The sequence below is a fragment of the Triturus cristatus genome, chromosome 11 (assembly GCF_964204655.1).
Source record: "Triturus cristatus chromosome 11, aTriCri1.1, whole genome shotgun sequence".
Classification (NCBI taxonomy): domain Eukaryota; kingdom Metazoa; phylum Chordata; class Amphibia; order Caudata; family Salamandridae; genus Triturus; species Triturus cristatus.
In genome coordinates, this window is record NC_140594.1 from 403,774,785 (window position 1) to 403,799,720 (window position 24,936).

The following is a 24,936-nucleotide window of genomic DNA, read 5'->3' on the forward strand; positions in this document are numbered from 1 at the left end:
GTCCTCCACAAACAGGTCCACCGACTGCTCCTCCGAATTTTCCGGGACCCCAATAATGCGCACGTTATTGCGCCTTGCACGGCCTTCGAACTCTTCCAACCGTCGGGCAAAGTGATCATTTGCAGTCCGCAAGGTACGGACTTCCAGCTGAAGGCCGGAGACGTCGCCCAGGAGGCCGGCAGTCTTGAGGTCCAAGGACTGAACCCGCTCATTAGTTTTCCCCAGGTCTGCCCGAATCAGATTGACGTCGATCGATATGGCGTCCACTTTATGCGCCAGGGTCTCAAATTGTTGCCCGATAGAGGACTTCATCCCTTCGATGGCCCCCATGATATCTTGCAGGGTTGGTTCCGCGGAGGGGGGCGACACGTCCTTCAAGGCCTCCAGTGCCTGGCCCGATCCGCCCGGAGACCCCTTCTGGTGGGCATAGCGGTCCATGTTGTTAGTCTGGGTGTAGCCTCCCCGCCTGGTACTCTTGGGCTTCTGTTTTTCGGCGTCCGATTTGCTCGACATCGCAATCTGCCGCGGAGACAATCTCCTTGCCCATACAGAGTAGACAACCGTGCAACCAGTGACTGGCACTACTCACACCCAGGCCCGGGCGCGGTGGAGACAGGAAAGCGAAAGTGAAAGTGAAAGTGAAAACACCTTCCTTCCGACGACTCGCCCCTCGCACGGCCGCTGTTGTTCAATTAGTGCACGGGCACTGTGCCAACGCAAGTCCCGGGCACCTTTCGGGGAGTAGGCCACAAACTTCCAGGCAGTACAACTTCGGTCTCCGGTGGGCGATTTCGATCCGGACAGTGGCTCTCGCCTCAGCAACGGCTCCCCTCCAATATTCCGGGCGTCGAAAGCAGGATAGTAGACAGGATAGCTGCCGGAGGGAGCGAGGGTCTCGGTAGCTCTAGGCTCACGCGGCCATCTTGATCACGCGCTAAGCTCCTCCAATGGTTGTATTGTTGAACATTTTAGAATTAAGGATATATTTGAAGATAGCTGATGAATATTCCATCATTTAGCTTTCTTACAATTTACATTTACCTGTCGGTTTGTGTTAATTGGTCAAATAGGTATGGAAAGGATCCCAAAAGTCAGTCAAACGTTTTGTTTCAGCTTATTAATATAAGCCATACAATATATAGAACCATCACAGGATAAAAAGCAGTAATGAGTTTTCGATACACAACTTCTATACAATCAATCTCATTTTTGTGTCTATATAAAAAAAAACAATGAAAAACAATTTAATTGTAAAATAAGACACCTTGATATACAAATTAACCTTTGTTCCACTTTTTTTTTTTGTCAAACTTACTTTATTAATTTTATCTAAGGCACCGTATCATACAGACATACTGCAGATGTCAGCAGTCAACAAACTTTACATTGAGAGGCTAATGAAATACACAGTTGCTATATAATCGTGACTTCCTCAATACAATAGTCATGGTGAAGTTTCACATATTCAAAACATCAGCAAGTTCATAATCTATATCAGTGCCTTTTATTACCCTTCACCCCTCCCACAAACACGATAAAGGAACAAAGGAAAACGAAAATGAGGAATAAACCCCAGATAATTGTCTATGAGTGTGTGGAGTAAGATCGTACAGTGAGTCGGTGGTGGGAATGGTGCGCCGGAGCCCCTGCCGCTGGAAGTGGGGCTTTCTGGTGCTCTAGGGGGATCAGTTGTGAAAGAGGTGGAGTGCTCTCATGCAGATGGTAAGTGGAAACCCCTCTGATAGAAAGTTGATTATGGCACCCCCCCACTGGTATTCAAGATTCTTGTTCTTATCCTGGATGATATCTGTCATTCTTTCCATCGTTAACCCGTGCTAGAGTCTGGCATGCCATTGCGATATTGAGGGCGCCGTGGTTTTCTTCCAATTTGCCACCAAGGCCATCTTAGCTGCCCCTAAACATAGCCACATAATAGTGGTCGTTCGAGGATTGGAGTCGTAGAGTGTCATCTTGTAAGGCCAACAGAGCAAAGCCTAATGTAGAGGGGATAGGGTAGCCCAGTATTGTTTTAATTTGTGCCAAAGGGCCGAATGACCGGACAATCCCACCAAATGAGTCGGACGTCGCTGAGTAGCCCACATCCCCTCCAGCAAAAATCCGATGTGCCACGAAAGATCTCCTTTAGTTTAGTGGGGTAGAAATACCAATCAAGCAGAAGTTTATAATGGGTTTCTCTGAGCTCTAGGGAGTGGTTAAAACTGGGAATATCTTTCCATAGTTTAGAACAATGCGTCTCTGGAATTGTGTCATTAAGGATATTGTTCCAGAAGTGTACATGTCGTGGTGTGGTCGAGGGGAGGGTCTGGAGTAGGTAAGTATAAAGAAAAGAGGTGGATCCTTTGGTGCCCCTCATTTGCCGCACAAATATTTCAATGGGGGAGAGCTCTCAAGTAGCTGCTAAATGCATGTCGGGGTGCAGTGTTCCAATTAAGTAAACTGATATTGTTTGCCCTCTGGTAGGTCACAATCACATTGCCAGTGTTGGAAGGTCACTATGTCCTATCCATGAAAAAGTTCGGAGACTGTGAGACAGCCTCCCTCTCTCCATTTATCAAATGAGGCCGGCGTTAAGGCAGGGTTAAAGTGGGAAGGGAAAGTGGTTCAACCGGGCAACCTCGTTGCTGTGTCTCATACCTTAAGGGCAGTGCGAGTAGGTGTGCTTAGGTATGCATTGGGAGTCTGTCAGATTTCGGTTTCCATATGACATCCCACACATAGCAGCCAACTATAGCTCTGTCCATATGGAGCCATTGTTTGCCCGATGCTCTCAGCGCCCATTCAGAGATTACTCGCAGTGGTGCTGCCTTATAGTATATATGGAAGTCTTGTAGAGCCAGACACTCTACCTCTTTTGGTAGTCTCAGTTGCTTATAAGGGAGGCTTGCCCAGCGTCCCTGCCATATAAAACTGACCACCAGGGAACAGAGTTCAGAGAAAAATTCATTGGGTAACTCAATTGGGAGAGCTTGAAAAAGGTATAATTTTCACAATCGAACCATCATTTTGATTGCGTTAATGCGCCTTATCCAAGAGACAGTCATTGGTGCCCAGCGTTTGAGGTCTGCCTTGAGCTGGCGGGGCAAGGAAGGATCAATCAATCAATCATAGCATTTATAAAGCGCACTACATGCCCGTGAGGGTCTCAAGGCGCTAGGGGGGGGGGGGGGGTGCTGCTACTGTTCGAAGAGCCATGTCTTGAGGAGTCTCCTGAAGGTAAGGAGGTCTTCGGTCTGCCGCAGGCGGATGGGGAGGGTGTTCCATGTCTTGGCGGCGAGGTGGGAGAATGATTGCTCTTCGGATGCGGGGGACAGTGGCGAGGGCACGGTCTGCGGAGCGGAGCTGGTGGGTGGGGATGTAGAGGCTGAGTCGGCTGTTGAGGTACGCTGGTCCGATGTCGTGGAGTGCCTTGTGTGCGTGGGTGAGGAGCTTGAAGGTTATCCTCTTGTTGATGGGGAGCCAGTGCAGGTCTCTCAGGTGGGGTGTGATGTGGCTGCGGCGAGGGATGTCGAGGATCAGGCGTGCGGAGGCGTTCTGGATGCGTTGGAGCCGTTTCAGGAGTTTGACCGGGGCTCCTGCGTAGAGTGCGTTGCCATAGTCCAGTCTGCTGCGGACAAGGGCCTGGGTGACCGTTCTTCTAGTTTTGGTGGGGATCCACTTGAAGATCTTGCGAAGCATGCGGAGGGTGTTGAAGCAGGAGGAGGAAATGGCGTTGACCTGCTTCGTCATGGAGAGGGTGGAGTCGAGGATGACCCCTAGGTTGCGTGCGTGGTCGGTGGGTGTGAGGGGTGCTCCATGTGCAGTCGGCCACCATGAGTCGTCCCAGGCCGAGGGGGAGGATCCCAGGATGATGACCTCCGTCTTGTCTGAGTTCAGCTTCAGCCGGCTGTTTCTCATCCAGTCGGCGACGGCCTTCATTCCTTCGTGGTATAGTTGGGGAAATTAGATCAGAGATCTTTGGGGTGATTTTGATACCCAGGTAAGTGATGTCTTTTTCACCAACTTAAAAGGGGTTGTGGTCTCTAGAGCCTCAATTTCTAGAGGGGCCATGGTAAGATTAGGGAGGAAGGACCTATGTAGGCTTAAACGATAACCTGCCACACCCTTATAATGGGACAACTCGTGTCATAAAGCCCTCAGTGATGTGGTGGGGGAGGTTTAATTCCACTTCTTGGAAGTGCATATATTTGCTTCTTAAAAGTGCAATTTTCTGATGTAAAACCTTCAGCTCTATCCCCAACAATGTTCTCCTAGTGCTCTTGTTTGATGAAAAAACTATTTAACAAGCGCACAAAAATTACAGACCTCGTATTTAACCATGCCCCTCCTGCAGGAATACTACAGAACATGCCTTTGGAGGGGACGTTCAAGACTCAATTTTGGAATTTATATCTCTGGGACCTAAATATTGCTTACTTTAGGCCCTCTCAAAACAAAGTATGCAACCTTAACAGCCTTACTATTTAGGTGCCCAAACAAACACCATTTAACATATTTACCCCTACTTGCAGGTCTCTAAAAATTAATCCATTACAATTCCCCCTGCAAATAGGTTTCTGATACATATGGCCAGAGGGATCGAAGTGATTCTCCTCCTAGGTGGTACTTTCACAATAAGTCAATTAGCCCACTAAACCTGGTCATTCAAGAGCGATCAACTGCTTAGCTTTCCATGCGGCGTAAATAGAAGAGGCCCTTTTTTCTGATGCCCCTATTTTTTCCTTTAGGACATTAATGGTTCAATATAATATTCAAAAACTACACATTGTGTAAGGGGGAACCAAAGGTTGTATGTTATTTTATAGTGTAATATATCCAGTAAATATAATATACATTTATAATGCTGGCACAGGCATATAGGTCAATACTCACTATTTGTGTTTCTACTACTTTCTGCGTCTCACTTAATTCACTTCTCTATGTATTGTTTGTAATGTTTTACATAGATGCTGTTACATGTGATTGCAGTGTCTGTTGGGTTTTTAAAAACATTGTAGCATAATTGAAGTAACATGAAACTGAAATGGATTTAGCAGAAAACTGGAACATACTGATCTTTTGGTAAATGGTTCTAGGCGGCTTAACAGGAGGAGGGGGAGCCTGGTTATGGTGGCGCTCATGGGGGGATGCTAATGGTGGGTCCTCTCGCTTTGTCCTTGTAGGGCTCTGTATGATTCAGCAGATGGCTGGACCTCATACACCTTTCACTGAAGGGTGGGTAGTATGTCAATGGCTACTTGACTTGTCTGGCAAGGCTGATGGCATTGTGTTCTTCACCAGGCTGAGGTAGATGGGTGCCGGCTGTTGCAAGACTTCTATCGCGCAATGGAGAAGGAAATGGGATTCAATGCACAGGTGAAAATGTACACCAGCAAAGGTGAGATGTAAATGTAAATGTTGTAGACTTGTAAAGCGCACAGCTACCCCAGCAACGGGGCGTCCCGGCGCTGTAGACCGCTGGGGAACCCGTCCTGGCTATCCCTGTGAGATGGTCCCTTTCTGGGTATCTCCAAGGTGAAACCAGGCATCCCCGGCGTCTGTGGGGGGCCGTTGTAGAGATGAGGCAAGCTTAATGCCCAGAGTTGCCGAGTGTGTTCCTGGTTAGAGTAGGTACCGAGGCGAGAATTATCGAGTCCGTTTTGACCCTGGTCCACGACCCTGCCGCGTCGGGAATTGAACCCTGGTCCCTGGCCGATTCTCTGCTTACGGGTCTGCCGCCTCTAACTAGTGAGCCACACCTCTCCAGATGTTGAGCAGTTTCCCTTCGTGCGCTTTTCTTTTATTCTAATACAATGTGATCTATTGGGTGAAGGTATTTGCATTGCGTTGCCTGAGTGAGTTAAGCATTGTAATTGTAACTACTTCCCAAAGGATATCTCGGGGATGCATTCAGACACCTTGCCAAACTATTGATTTAAAAGCCAGAGATGATGTCTAGAGAAGAGACTGATCAAGACATTGGGGTGGAGCTCTGTGCCTATGTAGAGTCAGTCCACCTGTCATTTTTTCAAATTAATGGGGTGGGTTTTTAAACAGGATTTTGTTTGATACTGGTTCCATGTTCTTTTGTCAGGTCTCATGGTTTCCGGCATCATGCAGCCATTTGGTATTAGTAGTCAGGGTGAAACCAGGATGGCGTACACAGATTGTGACCAATCTTTTATGGTGGAGTTTAAGCCCAGCACCAAGCTCAGCCCAGAAGAAGGCGTTTACCTTCAGGTAAGCAGTAGTACCCATACCCAGTCTAGAGCTCACCATTATTCTCTGCTGATTACTTTCAAGAGGGCAAGACCGCCATCTCATCATGTTACATGGCTACTGATGCCCCTAACCAAGTCAACACCATGTGCAAGAATATTGCTGAAACACCAATATGAAAATAACAGACTGGTCTCAACCCCGTGCCCCCAACCTCATACCCCTACCACAGTAGGCAACTCGCAACTCAAGACTACTGTGAATAAGATTGAAGTCTAGTCCACTACTGATATTAGCAACTAGGCATATATCATTAAACTATCAATAACAGTGTCCCTACATTGTCCAACCACCCCCACTGCACTGCTGACCCAAGAAGAGAAATTCTTCTAACTTAAAACTCTCCTTCAAAAGCAGTGATGTCCACATCCTGTACATAAGGGAACCTCCAGTACACTTCAGTAGATCCCCCGGTCAATACCAGAGTACTACTGATACACACACGAGAGCAACATGAACGCAACCGCTCCCACAGCTGTACAAGGTCACTACGGATAACCCATCACATACACAGAGGCATTTGGTGATGCCCCCCCGGGCAAGGCAAATACAATCAGCTACTGATAAAGCAAAGGGACAATCTGCTACCATGACTAATGCTACCACTGAAAAAAATAAATAAGCTCATTTTAGGCAAGACATCATGAAAGACCGACACCACTTCTGATCACCTGCTATATCACAATCCACAATTTACACTCCACAAGTAAAGTGAATAACCAGTTGCATTGCTTGTTTCTCTCAGAAAGTTCCCTTGTGGGGCTCAGTCACATGTATCTTGACATACATAACTTTATAGCTGCGTCTGAAGGTTTCTCCTTCCTGTCTTTCTCCAACAGTTTGCTTTGTACTACTCTGATCAGGCGGGCCAGCGCAGGGTTCGTGTGCACAACATCAACTTGAACTGCTCAGAGCGTCTGGTGGAGACATTCCAGCAGAGCCAGGCTGAAGCTCTGCTCTGCTACTTCTCTAAATCAGGTGAGTGATCGTCAGGGATAGGGAGAGGCTTTCACTAACTGACCTCTATTTATTTATTTATTTATTTAAGAGTTTTGTATAGCGCTACCTAGACCCGAGGGTATCAGAGCGCTTTACAGCATTGTCACACGTAAGATAAATTTACACAGTAATATGTACATTGAGTCAGGACGCATCGCAGAGTATCTTCATAAAAGAGCAATTGTCCCTCATAAGATATGTTACCATAGTAGGGTGTATGGTGACTATGTGCTTCACAGAAATGATGTTGTAGAAGCAACCGTGACTCTTGGCGAGATTAATGAGCTAGGTGTTAATGTCAAAGTGTCTGTGTGCTGTGATGGGCAGGCTTCGTTGGTTAGGCTTTAGCTATCCATTCGTGAGAGATAGATTAAGGAGGAGGTCTTTGAGCTGCCTTTTGAAAATTAGGTAGGAGGGGAGTTCCAGATTTTGGGCACATTTCCTGCGAAGAAGCGAGATGCGGTCTTTTGTTTGCGAGTTTTTCGGAGGGATAAGAAGTAGGATGTTGGTACTCCTTAGGCTTCTTGTCTGACTGGCCTTCTGGAGTTTTGTGGCCAGGTAGGCGGAATTCCCTGTGTGCAGCGCTGTGTGTGTGAGGCAGGCAGTTTTGAAATTGGCACGCATTTCGATTGGGAGCCATTTTAGCTCTCTGAGTGTAGGTGATATGTGTTCATATATCTTGACTCCGGTGACCATTCTAGCTGCTGTGTTCAGAGTTGATCTGAGGGGAGCTAGGTGAGATTTTGCTGATCCTGTGAGGGTTGCATTCCCGTAGCCCAGTCTTGACAGCACCAGGGATTGAGTGGCTTGTTTGAGGTCATTGGGAGGGATGAAGCGTTTTATTTTGTTGAGTAGTTTAAGGTTGAGGAAGGCGCTCTTTGCAGTGTTCTTGATGTGTTTGCTCATGTCTAACTTAGGGTCCAGAGTGATTCCCAGCGATTTTACAGAATCGGCTGGGGTGGGGTTATGGTTGAGAGCATCAATAGTTTTTAACCATTCTGTGGTTTGGGGCTTCGTCTCCTTGTTGGAGATGAGGAGGATTTCTGTCTTGTCTTGGTTTAGTTTCAGGTGGTTGACTTCTCTCAGAGTGTCGTACAGTCTTTGAAAGTCTTCCATGGATGAGGTTTACAGATAGATCTGGGTATCGTCAGCATAGAGATGGAAGGGAATGTGTTTTTTTTTTTTTTTTAAGTATGTTGGTAAGTGGTTCCATATAGATGATGAAAAGCTGCAGCGAGAGAACTGATCCTTGTGGGACACCTCTGCTAACAGGGAGTAGGTCAGATGAGAAGTTTTTGATTTTTATTCTTTGGGAGAGGTTTTGTAGAAAAGAGGTGAACCATTGTAAGACCACCTCTTCTGCTCCAACCCTTTTTTTTAAGTGTCTTAATGAGAAGTTTGTGGTCAACAGTGTTGAAGGCTGCCGATAGGTCCAGGAGTATGAGTAGGCAACATTGATCTGTGTCAAGAGACTTGTGCAACTCGTCTATTATATTTAGGATCGCCGTCTCTCTGTGCTGCATCCTTTACTGAAACCCGATTGGTGGGGGTTAAGAAGGTTTGTGCTGTCCAGGTGTTGAGTAAGTTGGAGGAGAACACATCTTTCCAGGATTCTCGCGAGGAGAGGGAGGTTGGAGATGGGTCTGAAGTTGTTCAGATCGTTTGTGTCAGAGCCTGGTTTTGTCAGTAGAGGTGTGACTTGGCCGATTTTGAGACAATCCGGCATGACTCCAGTGCTTAGGGAGCTGTTTATAATCTCGGTCCAGAGCAGGGCTAGGAAGAGTTTGAGCTTTTTGGTCAGTTGGGCAGGTATGGGGTCCAAGACATGTGCTGAGGGTTTGAAGTTGGAAATCATTTTGAATATATCTGCTTCTTCAGAGATGGGATTGAAAGATTTCCATAGATTTGTGGGGTGCTTGGGAGTGGTCTCTTCCATCTCTGAGGGCAATTTACTGGCGGGGGGACTACGTTGAACGTCCAGGGAGAGTTCTATGTTAGTGATTTTGTCATTGAAGAAATTGACAAAGTTATCGCATAGGTCTTTTGAGGCTGCAACTAGTGTCGAAGTGGGTTTGGAAGTTTGTTGCCTGATGAGATTGAAGAGTTCTTTGGGCCTGTTACTGAGGGCATTTCAGAAGAAGGAAGATTTTTCGTTCATTTTGTGATTTTTATATTTCCCGCGAACAGATTTGAGTCTCTTTTGTAGCATTGTGGACGGGTTGTTTTGTCAGAGTCTTTCTGCAGCTCTTAGACCTCTTCTTTCGGAGTTTATGTCTGTGTTGAACCATGATCTAGATGGTATGTTCCTGACTCTTTTTAGTTTCAGGGGGGCTATTTGGTCCATAATGGAGTTCATAGTAGAGTTCTAGTGAGAGGTAAGTTCTGTTGTTGAGAGCTCGCCGTTGTAGATGGGGCGGAGGGTGTTTACCCTTTCCTTCAGGTCTTCGAGGGGAATCTGACTTAGATCTCTAGCCCAGCCGGGGGGGGGGGGGGCCTTGTGTACGGGGCTGGCGCTGGATCATTTGGTTGATGTGGAAGAGAATGAGATGGTGATCAGACCAGTCAACAGGCAAGGTGTGGTCGTTGGAGACTAGATCTGGTTGTGCGATAATGGCATCCAGGATTGAGCCTCTGTTGTGGGTTTTCTCAGTGCAGTGTTGGGTGAGGTTGTAGTTGATTAGGAGATTGTTTAGGTTTTTGATTAGCGTGTTGTATTTTTTCATTCCAGTGTAGATTGAGGTTGCCTAGAATTATGCTGTTGGAGTTACGGAGTGAGTTGTGGGTTATCAGGTCAGAGAGGTGATCTCCGATTTAGGCAGTGTTTCCTGGCGGATGGTAGAGGGAGATGGCAGAGTGGTGTTTTGTTATTGCTGGTCTTGATGGTGGCAGTGAGACAATCAAAAGAGTTATATTCGCGGGCATCGGTTTCCGTCACGGGATGTTATTCTTGTGTATGATTGCTATACCTCCTCGTTGTTTTTTTCTGTCTTTGTGGATGATTGCGAAGCCCGGGGGCACCAGCATGTCCATAGTTGAGGGGGGAGATCTCATTTAGCCATGTTTTGGTGATGAATGTGATGTCCATGTCGTGGGTGAAGATGGTCTCAGCCAGTTCTGTAGCATGTTTGGTGGCCGATCTGCAGTTAACGAGCATGCAATTAGTAGAGGATCCCTCCTCCATTTTGGGTTTTTTCTTTTGGGGGCCCTGGGGATAATGGTGAGGAAGGCTGGGGATCTTGAGGATCTGGGGAGGAGTGGTCTCTTCCAAATCCGGTGATAACCTGGATCATGGAGCTGGAGGGGGCAGTAGTGGATGAGTCATATGAGGATGCAAGATCCATTGCTTCACTCTGGGACATTGCAGCTCTTGTTCTTTTGGGTCTCAGTGTCTGGTTTAGGAGGGGGGTTATGGTTCAGCTGAGCAGTTTGGTCTTGTGTGGTCTTGTGTGATTGGAGTTGGTGAGTGTGGGATTCAGAAATGGGAGCTTGTTCGGGTTTCGTGGTGTGTTGAGGTACAGTAAGATTTCGGTGAGGCCCAGTATTACCGTTTTTAGCTGGCTTTCCAGCAGGGCAAGTCGCTGGGTCATCTATGTGGGGGAGGGGGAGGGGCGTCCGAGGAGGTTGTTGTGGCTCTAGTTCTTTTGGGTCTTTGTGTCTGGTTCCAGATGGGGGTAGTGGTCAATCTGGGTCGTTGAGTCTTGGGGGGCCTTGCGTGATTGGCATCGGAGAGTGTGGGTGTCAGGTGTGGGTGTTGGGTTGGATCTTGGGGGTGGCTTTTGGTGTTGAAATTGCTCAAGTTGTCCCTATGGGTAGTCCTAGATGTGGGGAGTGGGAGATCACGGCATGGTTTTGAGCGGCGATCTTTTGTGTGTCGGTTGCAGGTGAGATTTGGGAGTCATTGACTGCGGGAAAGGATCACTGGTTGTTAGTTGTGAGTGGGGGTTTAAGGAAGGAGTGGGTGTGTGTTGTTCAGTAGGGGGCTTTAGAGCCTCATCAGTGATGGGGCTCTGAGTGCTTGAGGACGGGGGGAGAGAGTTGGGAGCTATCAGGGGGGTAGGTGGGGGGAAGGATGGTGTCTGAAGGGGGAGGTTGGCTTTCAAGGCAGGGGATTTGTGGTTGCTTTGTGAGATCTTCAGGATGGGCGGCCTAACAGGGGATAGGGAGTTGGACGGGCAGGGGCATTGTAAAAGCGATGGGGCAGTGAGGAGCGAGGGGAAGAGGGAGTCGAAAGCTTCTAGGTTGTCATTGTTGGCTTGGATCATGACTGTGTCATTGGTGTAGATGGTCACAGAGGTGTAGCCGCTGTGTAAAGGGCGGTTTGGGAGGGTGATCGTTAGTTTGCAGCTGTGGGGGGTGTTAGTTGTTTTAGATATGAACAGAAGTGTTTTGAGGGTAGCGTTCCAAATAGCAGGTCTCGCGGTAAGGAATAGGAGATCCATTTTTAGCTAGCCTTTGGAGGAGCAGTGGTATATGTCCGCGAAAAGAATTTCCGGGTGTTGTCTAATTAGTTTGTGTTTGAGGTTTCTTTTTGCTTTTGGTGTGAGGTTGGGTGCGAAAATGATGGAGAAGGAATTCGCGCCGTGAGGTTTCAGTCCGTAGGGTGTGGGGGACGGGGGGGGGGGGGGGAGAGTGGTGGGCGGTACATTTTAGTCTTAGGTTGGGGAGGTTGCCCAGAGATTATGCTCAGTCTGTTGGTCGGAGAGGATATGACTGTAAGGAGAAGGGGTTGGTACCCTTCTCTGTGGCTAGGTGGGACGTGGGGAAGGGTTTATTGCCCCTTCTGACCGTAAGAGCTCAGTCTTAGAGTCTGCGGCGTGGTTTAGTAGTGAGTTGGAGGAGAGAGTGTTACTCTTCTGCTTATCTCTTCTTGCTTTGGAAGGGGTGAAGGTGTGGAGTGGGTTCTCTAGACAGATGATGAAGGGCGGTGGTCTGCATGTCCGATGAGTTTTCCCTCAGTTGCTTTCCATAGTTTGTTACTTCTTTATTTATTTATTGTTTTCCACAGATTCCTAAATTGATTGATTTTTCCTGAGTTATCATTCATATTCCCACAATGGGTTGTTCTTTGCCGATTCTGCGGTGTTAGAGAGTTTGCCGGTGAAGTAGAGAGATTAGGGGCAGGCAGCCGGCATCTTAGAGGCAGGCACCGGGATGTGGTGGAGCGAGGGTGTGCTGCGCCTCTAGTCTCGGTTTTCTAAGTTGATAGTTATTCCAGTGGTTGTTATTACAGGGTAATGTTTGATTTGTTTGTCCCTGGACCCCGGAGCGAGGGTTCCGACCTCTGCCCCTGCGGCCATCTTCCTCTAACCAATGAGAAGTTCTAAAGGAATATTGCAAGATATTCCACACTGCCAATGAGGTGAGAAGATGTCCATGGAGCTGGCTTGTCACTACCACAGATGTGGGAAGAAAACGTACTGCAAGGGGCTAGCCTCAGGAAGCTAAGCATGGAACACTAGGGGATAGCAAACACAAGGAGATGATGGACAGACACTCCCCCACAGTCACAACCACAATGAGCTAAAGTCATCATCGTTCTTTAGCTCATTTCGCCACCCCAGTTCAGACTCAGCCACATGTAAATTAGTCTTGACCCTGTTCTTTATGGGAACAGTCCAGCCTGAACTGCCAAGCCAAGTCCTCCCTGGATGGGAAACCAGCATCCTGGGACTGGTTTCGGGGTAACACCCCTTATCAACCAGGCTAGCTTGAATACAGTGGCAAAGTGAGCAAGGGACTCACTTCTGGGCATACCCTGCCAACTTAGGGCCAACAAAGGAAACACAAGGAGATGATGGACCGAGCGCTGACACTTTTAACCCCTTGTGTGCCCCGCCCTTTCCCCGCCCTGTGCTGGGCGTTGAATTAGCGGGCGGGGTTCATGACGAGATAGTCTCGTCATGGGCACAGCGCAACCGCGGCCCATGACGAGACTATCTCGTCATGGGCACTCAAGGGGTTAAGGCACTCGCTTTCAATCACAGATCTGGGTTGAATCCATCATTGTTCAACACTAGGAGATACCCAAAAACTGCAGAGGAGAAGATGATAGGTGAATAAAAAAGCTGTAGGACAGCACAGGAGAACAACTGATATTCACCACACAAACACAGAAGTAATTGGGCCACCTGGAACTATCCTTGAATTGTTTGGGTGGTGAAGAAATAGTACCAGGACTTACCTCTTCTACCAAAGAGGAGGTTAGCATATACAACTGGTGTTGTCATATTCCAGAAGGGGGGAAGTCTATCTCTGAGTGACTCAAGTTTGAAGGAGAGCTTCACAGCTGTAAAGTAATGTGACTTGCAAATCTTTACATACTTTGACACAGTGCACAGTCTGAACGCGCAAGAATCTGAGCCAAAATATACTTTATATCACCAAATCTGCTGCCTGCTTCATGTACCTTCTGTAACATCTTTGCGCAAAGCTGCCAGCTCAACCAATAAAAAAGTAGGAGCCACACCAACAGAAGAATTTTGGCAAAAGCAACAATGAGGTGAGCTATAAGAGTTTGAAGATTTGTGCCATAAAACACAGAGGTCCGAGGCAGAGTGTGGCTGGCGTGGGATGTGGATATGCATGGTTGCACATTACTGAAATATATGGGTTACTGGATGCAATTACATAAAAGACGTTTTGTGAAGTAAACTCACAAGTTTGCCTTTCTCTGACCCCCACAGCTTACAGTGCAATCCTGCACACTCCTCTGAAGGAAGTGCGTGATGCCCTGGTGACCCGGATTACTCAGATCCTGGCTTGCTACCGCCAGCACTGCGCTACCTCCTGTATGACTGATGGACAGGTACTCTCTCGAAGCCACCCAATGTATATATCTACCACTTGTGTTAACCATGCTGGCATGTGCATGTATATATATCCATCAATCCCACCTGCTGTGCAGGTGTCCAAATGATCCTGCTAACTGGGTTGCCATTGTGCATGTTTGTTATTTTCCCTTTTAACTGTGCCACTCTGTGCATGTTTGTGGTTGTCAATCAGACCTCATCCCTATTTTACTACTACAAATAACAGTATGCCATTACCTCAAAACCCTGGGTTGTTATCTCAGTGGACAAATAGTTTTGTCTGGGCACCTCTTTAATGAGGTAGATGTACCCTACCCCACTAATCATAGGAGCTTAATTATTTCCTCTCCCAAACATGCCCGTTGACCTATGTTTTATGGAGAGCACTCCAAGCTGAATTTTCAACTTGGACAGAACATCTGTTTTAGCATTGAAGTGCATTTGCTTACTGGCGATAAGGATGCATTGTTCCCCACTCTCTCCTGCTAGTCAGGGTTGTATCTTTTTGGAGGGCCTACTGTGATGTCCAGTTTCCTTACACCTCAGTTTTCTGGTTACTAAACATGTAAAAAGATGAGTTGGCTTTTTGGTAAATCCAGGTATCAGTGGGGGCACCTTCCTTCATGTTGCTTCCAGAGTTTCTGCAGGTCTTGGACTGTGTTAGTATTGAATTTGGCTGACAGCATGCAGTCCTCAATGTATGTGGATGAAGGCTCTCAAGGTATGTGCAGTTGTGCCTGAGGAGCACAAATCAAAAGGAAGGACCCCACTTGGCATTCCAACAACTGGGGCTGATCACTGCAAGTAGCGAAGAGGGACAGAAGGAGTGGACTGTCTAGCCAGTGGCCTTGCAGACCCATGACCCATTGGGAGCAGTGGTACACTCTGAAATATACAAAATTACCATTGTATTGTTACTATTCCTACAGTATGGTTTAGATCTAGTGCCACTCTGAGCTTTAATTGGGTCACGATCCATGCCTTTAAGGCACTTCTGGTCCGGGGAGAGGGATGAGAGGAAAGCTGGCTTCCATTTTGTTGAATTCTGAAGCCTACCTTACGGGACCAGCCTTCGCTCGTCTCAGCTTTAAAAGTTCCCTTATGTGAACGCTTGCAGGGAGTTCCATCAAATTTCTTATACTCAACGTCTTCTCTGTGGAGGCCTAGGTCTGGGCTGTTTAGAATCAGATGGTGTCTTGGTTCCAGTCCATCTTCCTTTTCCAGGTTAATTTGGCTTTTCAGAGGGAGCTGGAGGTCATTTTACCAGCGTTTGTTTCTGGCACCTGGTCACAAATCAGGTGTGTCCACATTTAACAGTCGTGGTTCCATTGTTGAAACCTTCCATAATTGACCATTTCTTCATTCATTTTGTTATGCCCAAAAAAAAGATGAGAGCAATTGCAAAAGTTATCTGATGGGTCAAGATGGTGATCACTCAAGCCTATGAACTGATGAGCACAGTCATGCTGAGAGGTACTCGGGGACTGTCAACAAGAGGTGCTGGCAGCTTCATAAGCTTAGTTTGGGGACACATTTTCTTCCGATATTTTCAGGGCATCAACTTGACAGCATCCTTCAGTTTTGATTGTATTACATGTTGTGTATGGTGGAGATGCTTTATCTGGTACCAATTAACCATCAGATGATAAATGGGCTGCAAGTTGAGTCTGCAGTGTAGAGGCTTGTGCCAAGGTCAGTGGTGGTACATTACACTGTATTGGCAATTTCTGTGTAGGACTGAGACACAGATTTCGTTTTCATACACTCTGAGGAAGTAAGGATTGGGGTGAGGGGAAAATGCCTGGATTATTTAATTGTAATTATTAGGACTTTAATTCTCAATTCCTCATCCCAGTACTTACGTACCCTCCCTCCTGTTGGGAGGTTTACATCTCCTGCAAAACATTTGATGGCCTGGATGCAAAAACAGGATGATTGTTAAGTTTGTCCTTATAGGGCTCATGTCAAGTGAAGGGGCATAAGAAATTGTCATAGTCAGGGCCCCCATGGGATAAGAAGTTTTACTATAGAAAAATCTATGATGGGTTACTTTAGAATGTACAGAGACTAGGAAAGGAGAAACAGAGTTATAAAGATCATATGGAAGCCTGACTGGAAAAGGAAAAAATGTGCTTCTGTAAGTGACACAAATTGGGGTAGGAGGTGGGTGTCAGAAAGAGCAGAGCCATGGGGGACAGAATCAGTAATACTCAGCCTATGGCCTGTTAATATTTTTACAAACTCTGCCTGAAAGAAATTGACATCAGGGGGACACATGGTAATGCATCCCAATTGTATTTCTATATTGGTGATAGACCACTTTCTAAGATTAGAGTGTTAAAGAACCTGCTACAAAGAACAAGGTATATTTTACAAGTCTCATGGGAACGTCCTAGTAAGTTCAGTTAGTTAATGCATTTGCTGTGAGGAACTAGTGTAATCTGCTGGCATAAGTTTAATAGGTAATCATAAAATAGCTTAGAGAGTGTATCAGCGTTCAATGTGAGTAACCTGCTGGGTGAAATCCTTGTAGGATACATAACAGGGTTAAGTTGTTTGTTGTCAAGACCCTAGTGTTGACAATTGAGCAGTCCTGAATACCCAATTTCAGAAGGAGGTCCTAAAGAATGAGAGGAAAAGGGTGGTCACTCCTTTGCGTTCTCCCAGGCTACACTGTAAGCCACATAAAGCAGAAGTGATTAGGCTTAACACAGAGACTCACAATATGGGTAAATACACCTGCGTAAGGAGTCCCTTGTCTCATCCTCTTTCTCCTGATATGCATTGTACAAAATGATTCACAATCAGTTGACAGGTGTGGCATCACACACCCACCAGGGTGTCATGCTTCATCAATGGCCACATCTCATTCACCAACGACAACTGTAGTGATGAATGGGCTTCTTGTTTTTTGCAGGGAGTACTTTTGAGGGAGTGGGTAGATATAGAGACAGGATCTAGAGAGTTAAAAAATCCCTGTATCCTAACCCAGAGATTTGCTTTTAATGGGGGCAAGTCCAGGTAATGATTAATACCTATGGTGATGCCTGGAATTGTCTATTATCACTGCATCTGCATGGGTCAACATGTTTCAGCCTATGTGGTGGCCCAAAAAAAGTCCTATGCTTTTTTCAGGACCCAGACTCCTTTTTAGAAAAACTCTTTTTTCTACAAATATATGCATACAATTATCAAAAGGCACACTATACCTATTAGTATAGTCCTATGACACAGCTTTTGTTGGAATTGCAAAGTATTTTGTATGGTCCGGTGGGTATGTAGAACATAAATAGAAATGAAAACACAACTGGGGACATAAATGGAACATAAATTATAAAAACTCTGGGAAAAACGGACTATAATGAGAATTTTTTCATGCTCGTGGTAACTATTTGTAGATATCTTTTCATACATGTGAACAGTGGGCACATCAAACCACTTCAAACTTGTGAACATAGTGTAGATCGTGCATAGATTCATTCACACATCGAAATGATGGCTTACCATAGCTCAGACTCATGAGGGCCCTATGGAGAGATTCACAGGAAAATCCTTGTAGTCACACTCTAAGAAACAGTAATATTCAGAAGAAAGATGGTAACTAAACCAATGCCAACTGCTAAGAACAATGAGGGAATGCGTATAATCCCCGCAGGGTCCAGGGCCTTACTTCTCCAAAGGTATTTTCCTTTTTGAATACCTAATTGTGCTCGATGATGCCTCCAAATATTGATGGTTCGGAAGAGGGCCAGCAATAAAAAGCATTTGCTGGACCTGTGGGTGAGAGGTGGGGTGGTGGCGTTCGAACGCCTGCAGGAACAATACAAGCTGGCCTCTGCTGAGCAATTCAGGTACATACAGATTAGGCATGCACTGCAGGCAGCAATACCGCCCGACACCGTCCTGCCGGAGGCCTCTCCATTAGAAGACAGACTCCTCACTGACTACATGACGAAAAAAGCCACCTCCTTCACTTACCGTAAATTAGTTAATAACCTACCTGACCCGACACAGGCGCTGAAGGTCAAATGGTCTGCAGACCTTGGGGACATGGATGACTCGGAATGGCAGATGGCACTCTCGTCACCGCGGGAAGTTGCAATACCCTCTAGATTGAGACTCATACAATTGAAGATACTGCACCGGGTATACTTCACTAGATTAACCTTACACAAAATAGGGAATACCTTGCACCCGTATTGTCTGCGGGAATGCGGAGAAGAGGGGACTTTTTATCATACTATATGGCAGTGTCCAAGGATTATGACATACTGGGTGGCAGTAATGCGGACTATCTCACAAGTGGAGGGGGTATCGGTAACACCAGAACCTAAAAGATGTTTGTTGAATATATGGGAGCCAAATGATCTAAACCATCCGGCACAGGACTGGGCCACATTAGGCATGATGGTCGCCAAATGGAATATAGCCAGGTTGTGGGGCTCCAGACACCCGCCGAGGGTCAGGGCATGGTGTGGAGACATGGACCAAGCAATGGTAGCAGAGAAAACTACATATGTTAACCGAGGTTGCCCGCAGAAATGGGGGAAGGTTTGGGGTGCCTGGGACAAGTACAGGGGCTTTATCTGTGCACCACCGGAGTTGCCGAATGAGGATATTTCCATCTGAAGCGGGGAGGGGGTGAGGCGCTATCTAGGGGTCCGTAGGTGAGATCTGACCAATATTCTGATGTAACAGTGTTATGAGCGTTGACGTCTGATAATGTACCAACAGACTGCATTTGTATAGATATTCCCGTGATTGTGTTCTGCCCTAACTTTAATAATAATAAAAACAATTAAAAAAAAAAAAAAGCATTTGCTGGAGGCCTGGTCAGCAGTTTCTGCATAATGTTGAATGTATCTTACCCACAGAGACGTGGATGCTCTGATGTAATGCAATATGCTGCACATTCAAGGTCATTATACGCAATTGACCTTCTCCCTCACTCAGAATCACATCCCCCCTCTTGGCTTCCCTGAGCCCAGCCTAGAGAAAGTGGATACCGGGATGAACAACTCTTGTCCTACTAAATAGTAATAAAACTGAACTTTTGATCCTTGGCAATAGCCCTAATCCTTTAATGGATTTAGGTTGGCCAAACTGCCTGGGACTCCCCCCACACTAAAAACTACCTTAAAGACCTGGGGGTCTGGTTGGATGATTCCCTTAACGGTGGCTCACAAGCCATAAAGCTTGTGGCAACATGCTTCAGCATTCTCAGGATGATTATCTGGGTGCTTCCAAAAAGACCTTACACAAACCGCAGGCGATGCAGAACTCAGCTGCCTGAATTCTGCACAATGTCCCTAGACACTACTCCACTCGTCAAAGCTCTTCATTGTATAAGCTCCCTGATGCAGAGCGGATTCAATTAAAATTCCTCTGCATTGCCCACAGGGCCCTCCTGGAAAGAGGGCCATTGATCTCCCACTATTTTCCAGGATGCAACTTGTGCTGCATTTATGCCTTTCTAGCCAAGATCCCTCTGATCAAAAGATCTACATGGGGAGGTCAATCCTTTTACTACAATGTTGCCAAATTGTAGAACATCCTCCCCACCTCCCTGAGGTTGACTTGGAATAAACTATTGTTCATTAAGTCACTCAAAACATGGTTATTGCAGAATGCCCCCTCTGATTCCTTGTAGAGTTGCCACGCACTAGCAGTGCTGGGATGCCTAAGGGTAGCTATGCGCTACATAAGTGCTAATAGAATAGATTAGAATAGAATGAGGAGGAGGATGCTGGACATTGTAGTATTAGCAAGCCCTGCGGTAAAAACATTATGTGGAGGCTCAAAAACTGCAGACTGGATGGGTGTAAAAGATTCTTCCATAAATAATGCATTCTGTCCTGCACAGGGACCAGATGAAGTTGTCACATTAAACAGAGATGATCATGTAATATGGGGCGATTATAAACCACTGTAAGGTTTTATGTTGATACGAGTACCCTTCAATAAACGACCCTAGTGTAACCTTCAGGTTTTTGCAGGTTCCAGCCCGAGTAAAATAGCTAAGTGCAAGTAGCTATATTAACATGCACAGGATAAGATGGAATCCTTACAAATTTTAGCTTTCCTTCGTCTCAGACTGAGAAAATGGGCACCATTGGATAGCTATAATTCTTTGCCAAAAAACAATCCAGTTCAATTAAATTCAAATAAGCTTTATTCGATATCACATTGTGAATCATAAAAGCATACAAAAATATTATAATATTTAAATTAAAAACTAAGAGAAAAGATAAAAACATATAGATAAAAACAGACAAATGCGTCTTCATCTGACAATAACATTTCTACAGAGTATACTAAATGGGGTAACCCGTGGGACCACTGGACCCGGGTAGACAATGGTACATGAAAAATGGTCACATTGGCTGACTGTTTATAAATTTATGTACATAGAACTGAATTCAAAGCCATAAAATAATTCAAAACGTCACAGCACAGAATGATAATTTACTGTGATTTAATAGTGCATCACAGAAAAGGAAACAATCCAAACATATGAATACGAAATTAATCAGTATTGGTAAGCATCGGTGCTCAGAAGAAAAAGGGGAGAGGTAGTGAGTGCTCAGGGAGAGTTGAGTGATTGTGCGAAGGAACGGAAAGGCAATGTGGTTCAAGTACATACAAATTATTTAGAACCAATCCGGTCTTTAACTTGACAAAACCATATATAAAATGAACATAATCAATTTAGGCACAGATAAACACGTCTCTGTTGCCCACGTCACAGCTTCTCGGAATCAAACCGGAGCCGCTGGCGGTTACTCATCAACCGTGCTTGGATAACAAGGTGCACTTTGGCCACCCCGTTTTTCAATTCATAAAGGAATCGATTTCCATTTACAAGAGCCAAGCAGACCCACATTTTGAAAGTACAGCCAGAATTTTCTTGCTGTTCCTAATGGTGCTACTTTCTCTAACACACCATTCCTTTAAGTCCTGATGAAGACCCCACGATAAGGATGAAGCAGCCTTTATGATCAGTATCAGTATCAAACCTGGGCAACAGAGACGTGTTTATCTGTGCCTAAATTAATTATGTTCATGTTGTGAGATGTATACATTTGCTAGGTAAGGTTGCATACCAAGTGTCATCAAGATCAGTTGGTTCTTCAGAACAGAAGGTTTGTTAATCTCGAAGGAACGCCTCAGTTCCTAGAGTAATGAGTTACATTCTAACTTTAAAGCTTTGCTAGAGATACTGGTCAAAATCTCTGGATGATCAAAATACTCAGGATGGCCAATGTCAGCCAGGAAGCCACAGACAAATTTAAGCCAGGGAATTTTAAAGCAGACAAGATCTAAGGCAATCCTTTACAATAGAATGATTAAGCTCCTTGTATTCAGATGTCCAGATCTTATGCCAGAGCACTACAGGCTAAATCTTGATCAAATATGCTAAGTAAGGAACGCCCAATTCAGAATGACGGACAAAGGTGGAACAGTTTGGGAGGGCAAGGAGATTCCTTGAATAGGCATTTTCTGTCATATGTAGTAAATCAACATTAGCATAGCCCCACAGCTCTGACCCAACCATGGCAGTCGGCCGGCATTTGGCCTTATATATGGTCATCATTTCTCTTGGATGTTTGATACTCCGCTTCCTGGAGAAGTTAAGCAAGGCCGCAATACTGTTGATGAATTGAAGCCTACTGGACTTGACCGCACTTCTCCAGTTCCCTCTTGATCAAATAGAATACCTAGATAGGAAAATGATGATGTGGACATAATTTTGGTACTCTCAATAAAGATATCACAGCAGTTTGTGACTCTTTTCCCAAGTTTCATTACAAAAGTTATATTGATTTTCAAACCATGATTCTGCATAAACTAAGCAAATTTGATAAGTACTCGCTATAAGCCCAAGGGGGTGCGGGCCATAAGTACAGCGTCGTCTGCATAGAAGAAGGCCGGAATGGGTCGGTGCCCAACTTGGGGAAGATCAGCACATTTGCTAACTAGGTTGCTACCCAAGCTGTTAATGTACAATGAAACAAAAAAGGAGTAGGTACACACCCTTGCCGGACTCCTCTCTTTTTTCTTAAATAGCTGAGTACATTCTCCACTTAAACCATAGCGTACTCTAGCCCCACCTGACGCGTACAAATGTCTAAGAAAATTCACGATTCTGTTATCGACACCCATAGTATGCATTATTGACCATAATTTATCATGCACATCAAAATCAAAAGCAGAGGATAAATCAACAAATGCTAAAAACAAGATGCTGCGTTTGATGTACACGTTTTTCCCCAATAGTAAATTCGAGTTGATGGCCTGCTCAATTGTCCCTACGCCTGGGTGAAATCCGTACTGCAAATCCGAGATAATATTATTGGAATCAGCCCAGTCCTGCTGTCTTCCTAAAAGAATGCGCCCAGCCACCTTAACTAGGGAATCCAACAGGGAAATGGGTCTATATTGCGCTGGGCTGTTACGGTAGCCCTTCTTGTATATAGGAACTATGATAGATTCTGACCAGGTATTTAAAAATCCTGCACTCCAGAAGACTCTAAAAAGAGTTGTTAGAAGGGGGCCCCAGAGGTCAATGTTCGATTTTAACAAATCAATCGGGATACCATCTGGACCCGGTGCATCTGCCTCCACCCCATACTACCTCCCAAAGCATCTGTCACCCCCAAACACCCAAACCCAACATTCAACTCAAAAATTAAAAGTTTAGTATCTTCTAGATGTGGCCTCTCTGTGTTGAGCTGATTCTAGTAGATTTTGCATACGCTGATTGTCTGCGTATGACCTATGGCAGGCGATATCGATCACTTACTTGCTTGTTAGTGGTGTCATTCATGGGGTCATCTCCACAGTCTCCCCTTCCCTCGGTGCTCAGATGGTTCCCAGGCAACAGCGAGAGCGTATGCCAGAGGAGTCCGAAGAGTCTGCAGAGTATTTGCGCCTCCTACGAGATCTAGTGTGTTGACATCGTTTAGGTCTCGAGGCTTGGGTCCGCGTGGAGGTTCTCGACCTTGGGGAAGCCTCCGTATCCACCCTAAGGCATCTCAAGGATGGTCTTTTAGCTGACCAGTTCCATGCCGCCTCCTGGGTGTCAAAGAAATGGGAGCGGCCTCCATGAATCACCTTGAGTTTCACCGGGAAGATGAGCATATATTTCAGATTAAGGGGACTGAGTTTTTATTTTATCTCATCAAAAGGCCTCTGTTGCCTTTGAGTTTCCCAGGTGTAATCCGAGAACATCATATTTCGAGATACTTGGAATGTTCGAGTCTTGGCTTTGCGGGCCTCGCAATGGATGGAGTCTCTGTCACGCTAGTTAAGGTTCATGGCAATCAGTGGAGGCGCGCCCGGCGGAGATTGCTTGGCTAACTATGTTTGTGCTCGCTCAATCACAAACCATTGCAAAAGGGTGTCCTCTGGTAGCCACGACTGTAGCCAATCTCGTCGTACGTTTGCAGGATCAGCTGACTCTGATCCCTCTGGGAAGCCCACAAATTGCAGATTGTTGCACCAACATCTGTTTTATGCATCTTGGCCACACTTTTCAAGAGTGGCATTGAGAGATAATAGTGTGACCACTTTGGCCTTGAGGGAAGCTATGTTATCTTCCACAGTGGAGATTATCTCCTCCGTTTCAGTGACTCTGTGAGACATATTCTGTAGGTCTCGGACAAGCGATACATCTACTTGTACTTCCCATTTCTTGGTTTCAACTGCCTCCCAATATGCTTGGATGGCCTGCACCAGATGGGCGCTGAATCGGGGAAATTGCCCGTTCCCCGCACATGTAATGGGGTTAGTGGTAAATCTGTCCATTTTATTTTGGGCATGCATCACCGGCCCTTTGTCCTTCCCCATGATGTGATGTATGTGGCCACCGGGACGCAGTCGTGATTTGGGGCCCTGTAGAGCCCATAAAAGTAGTCCCTGCTCGGCCCGCTTGCCCTCTGAAGACAAAGGCAACACAAGCAACCAGGAACCTCTGTTAAAGTTGTTTTAGGGGGAATTGGGGCCTCCTGGTCATGTCGATGGTTCCGGGCCAGTTGGTCAGTTCTATGACCCCACTACAGTGAATGCCCTGGCTCTGCAAGAACTGGGTTAGATCAACAAGGTGGGTGAGGGTGACCTTCCACCCAGTACCACTACTGTAATGGGACCTGGTCCTCTTGAATCCAACTCCAATCTGCCTGCCCAGGCAGGTGATACAGACAGATAGAAGAGAAGAGGTGAGTGAGGCATCAATCCCCCCTCCGAAGGTAATCCAGTAGCCCGGTAGCAGCAGCCCTGTGTCAAGGCAAGATTGTAGTTGTGGGTGGTCAGCAACCTGAAACGCTGGGATGATGGGCAGTCAATCTACAGTCACTGCGTGACCTCCAGCCAATAACCTGCATTGGGCCATGCCCACTGCAAGCCCGCCTCCCCCACTGCCCTCACCTCAGTCTCCTGGGCGGGGGGGATCAGAGCCACACCCGGTCCGCTTCGAGTCCTTTTGGCAGGCTCCAAAGCAGTGGGAGGGCCACTTCAATCCCCCGTGGATGAGTCTCGGCATCCCCCAAGGTCGTACAGCCTCAGCAGAGGAGGAGCCACTCCTTCCGATCTCTGCACCACTCTGCCTCGGCACCTCAGATGCTCCATCACTCCAAGTGAGCAGGTCACGGAGCATCGCTAGATCACTAGACTGCTGGGAGCTCAACCGGCGGAGCCCAAAGCAAAATTAGGGGCATCGCAATTGCTGCTCTGCCAGCTTCCACTTGGGAACATCACTAATCAGCACCACCCTGACCCACATCATCAACACCTCCATCACGTCTGCAACTTTCCCGGATGAATTGAAACTTGCAGAAATGAACACCATCCTCGA

The 24,936-nt window shown here is 46.3% G+C and overlaps 1 protein-coding gene across 3 annotated transcripts in view; it reads left to right on the top strand.

The window, feature by feature from the left end:
- The window catches only part of LOC146784312 (protein transport protein Sec24C-like), a 255,414-nt gene that overhangs the window by 183,414 nt on the left and 47,064 nt on the right, over window positions 1-24,936 (top strand). For all 3 annotated transcript variants that reach the window (XM_085635822.1, XM_085635823.1, XM_085635824.1), the window contains 4 exons: window positions 5,299-5,395; window positions 6,092-6,237; window positions 7,116-7,254; window positions 13,959-14,080. In XM_085635822.1, coding sequence (XP_085491948.1) covers window positions 5,299-5,395; window positions 6,092-6,237; window positions 7,116-7,254; window positions 13,959-14,080 — 504 coding nt within the window. The remainder of the gene's footprint in view (window positions 1-5,298; window positions 5,396-6,091; window positions 6,238-7,115; window positions 7,255-13,958; window positions 14,081-24,936) is intronic.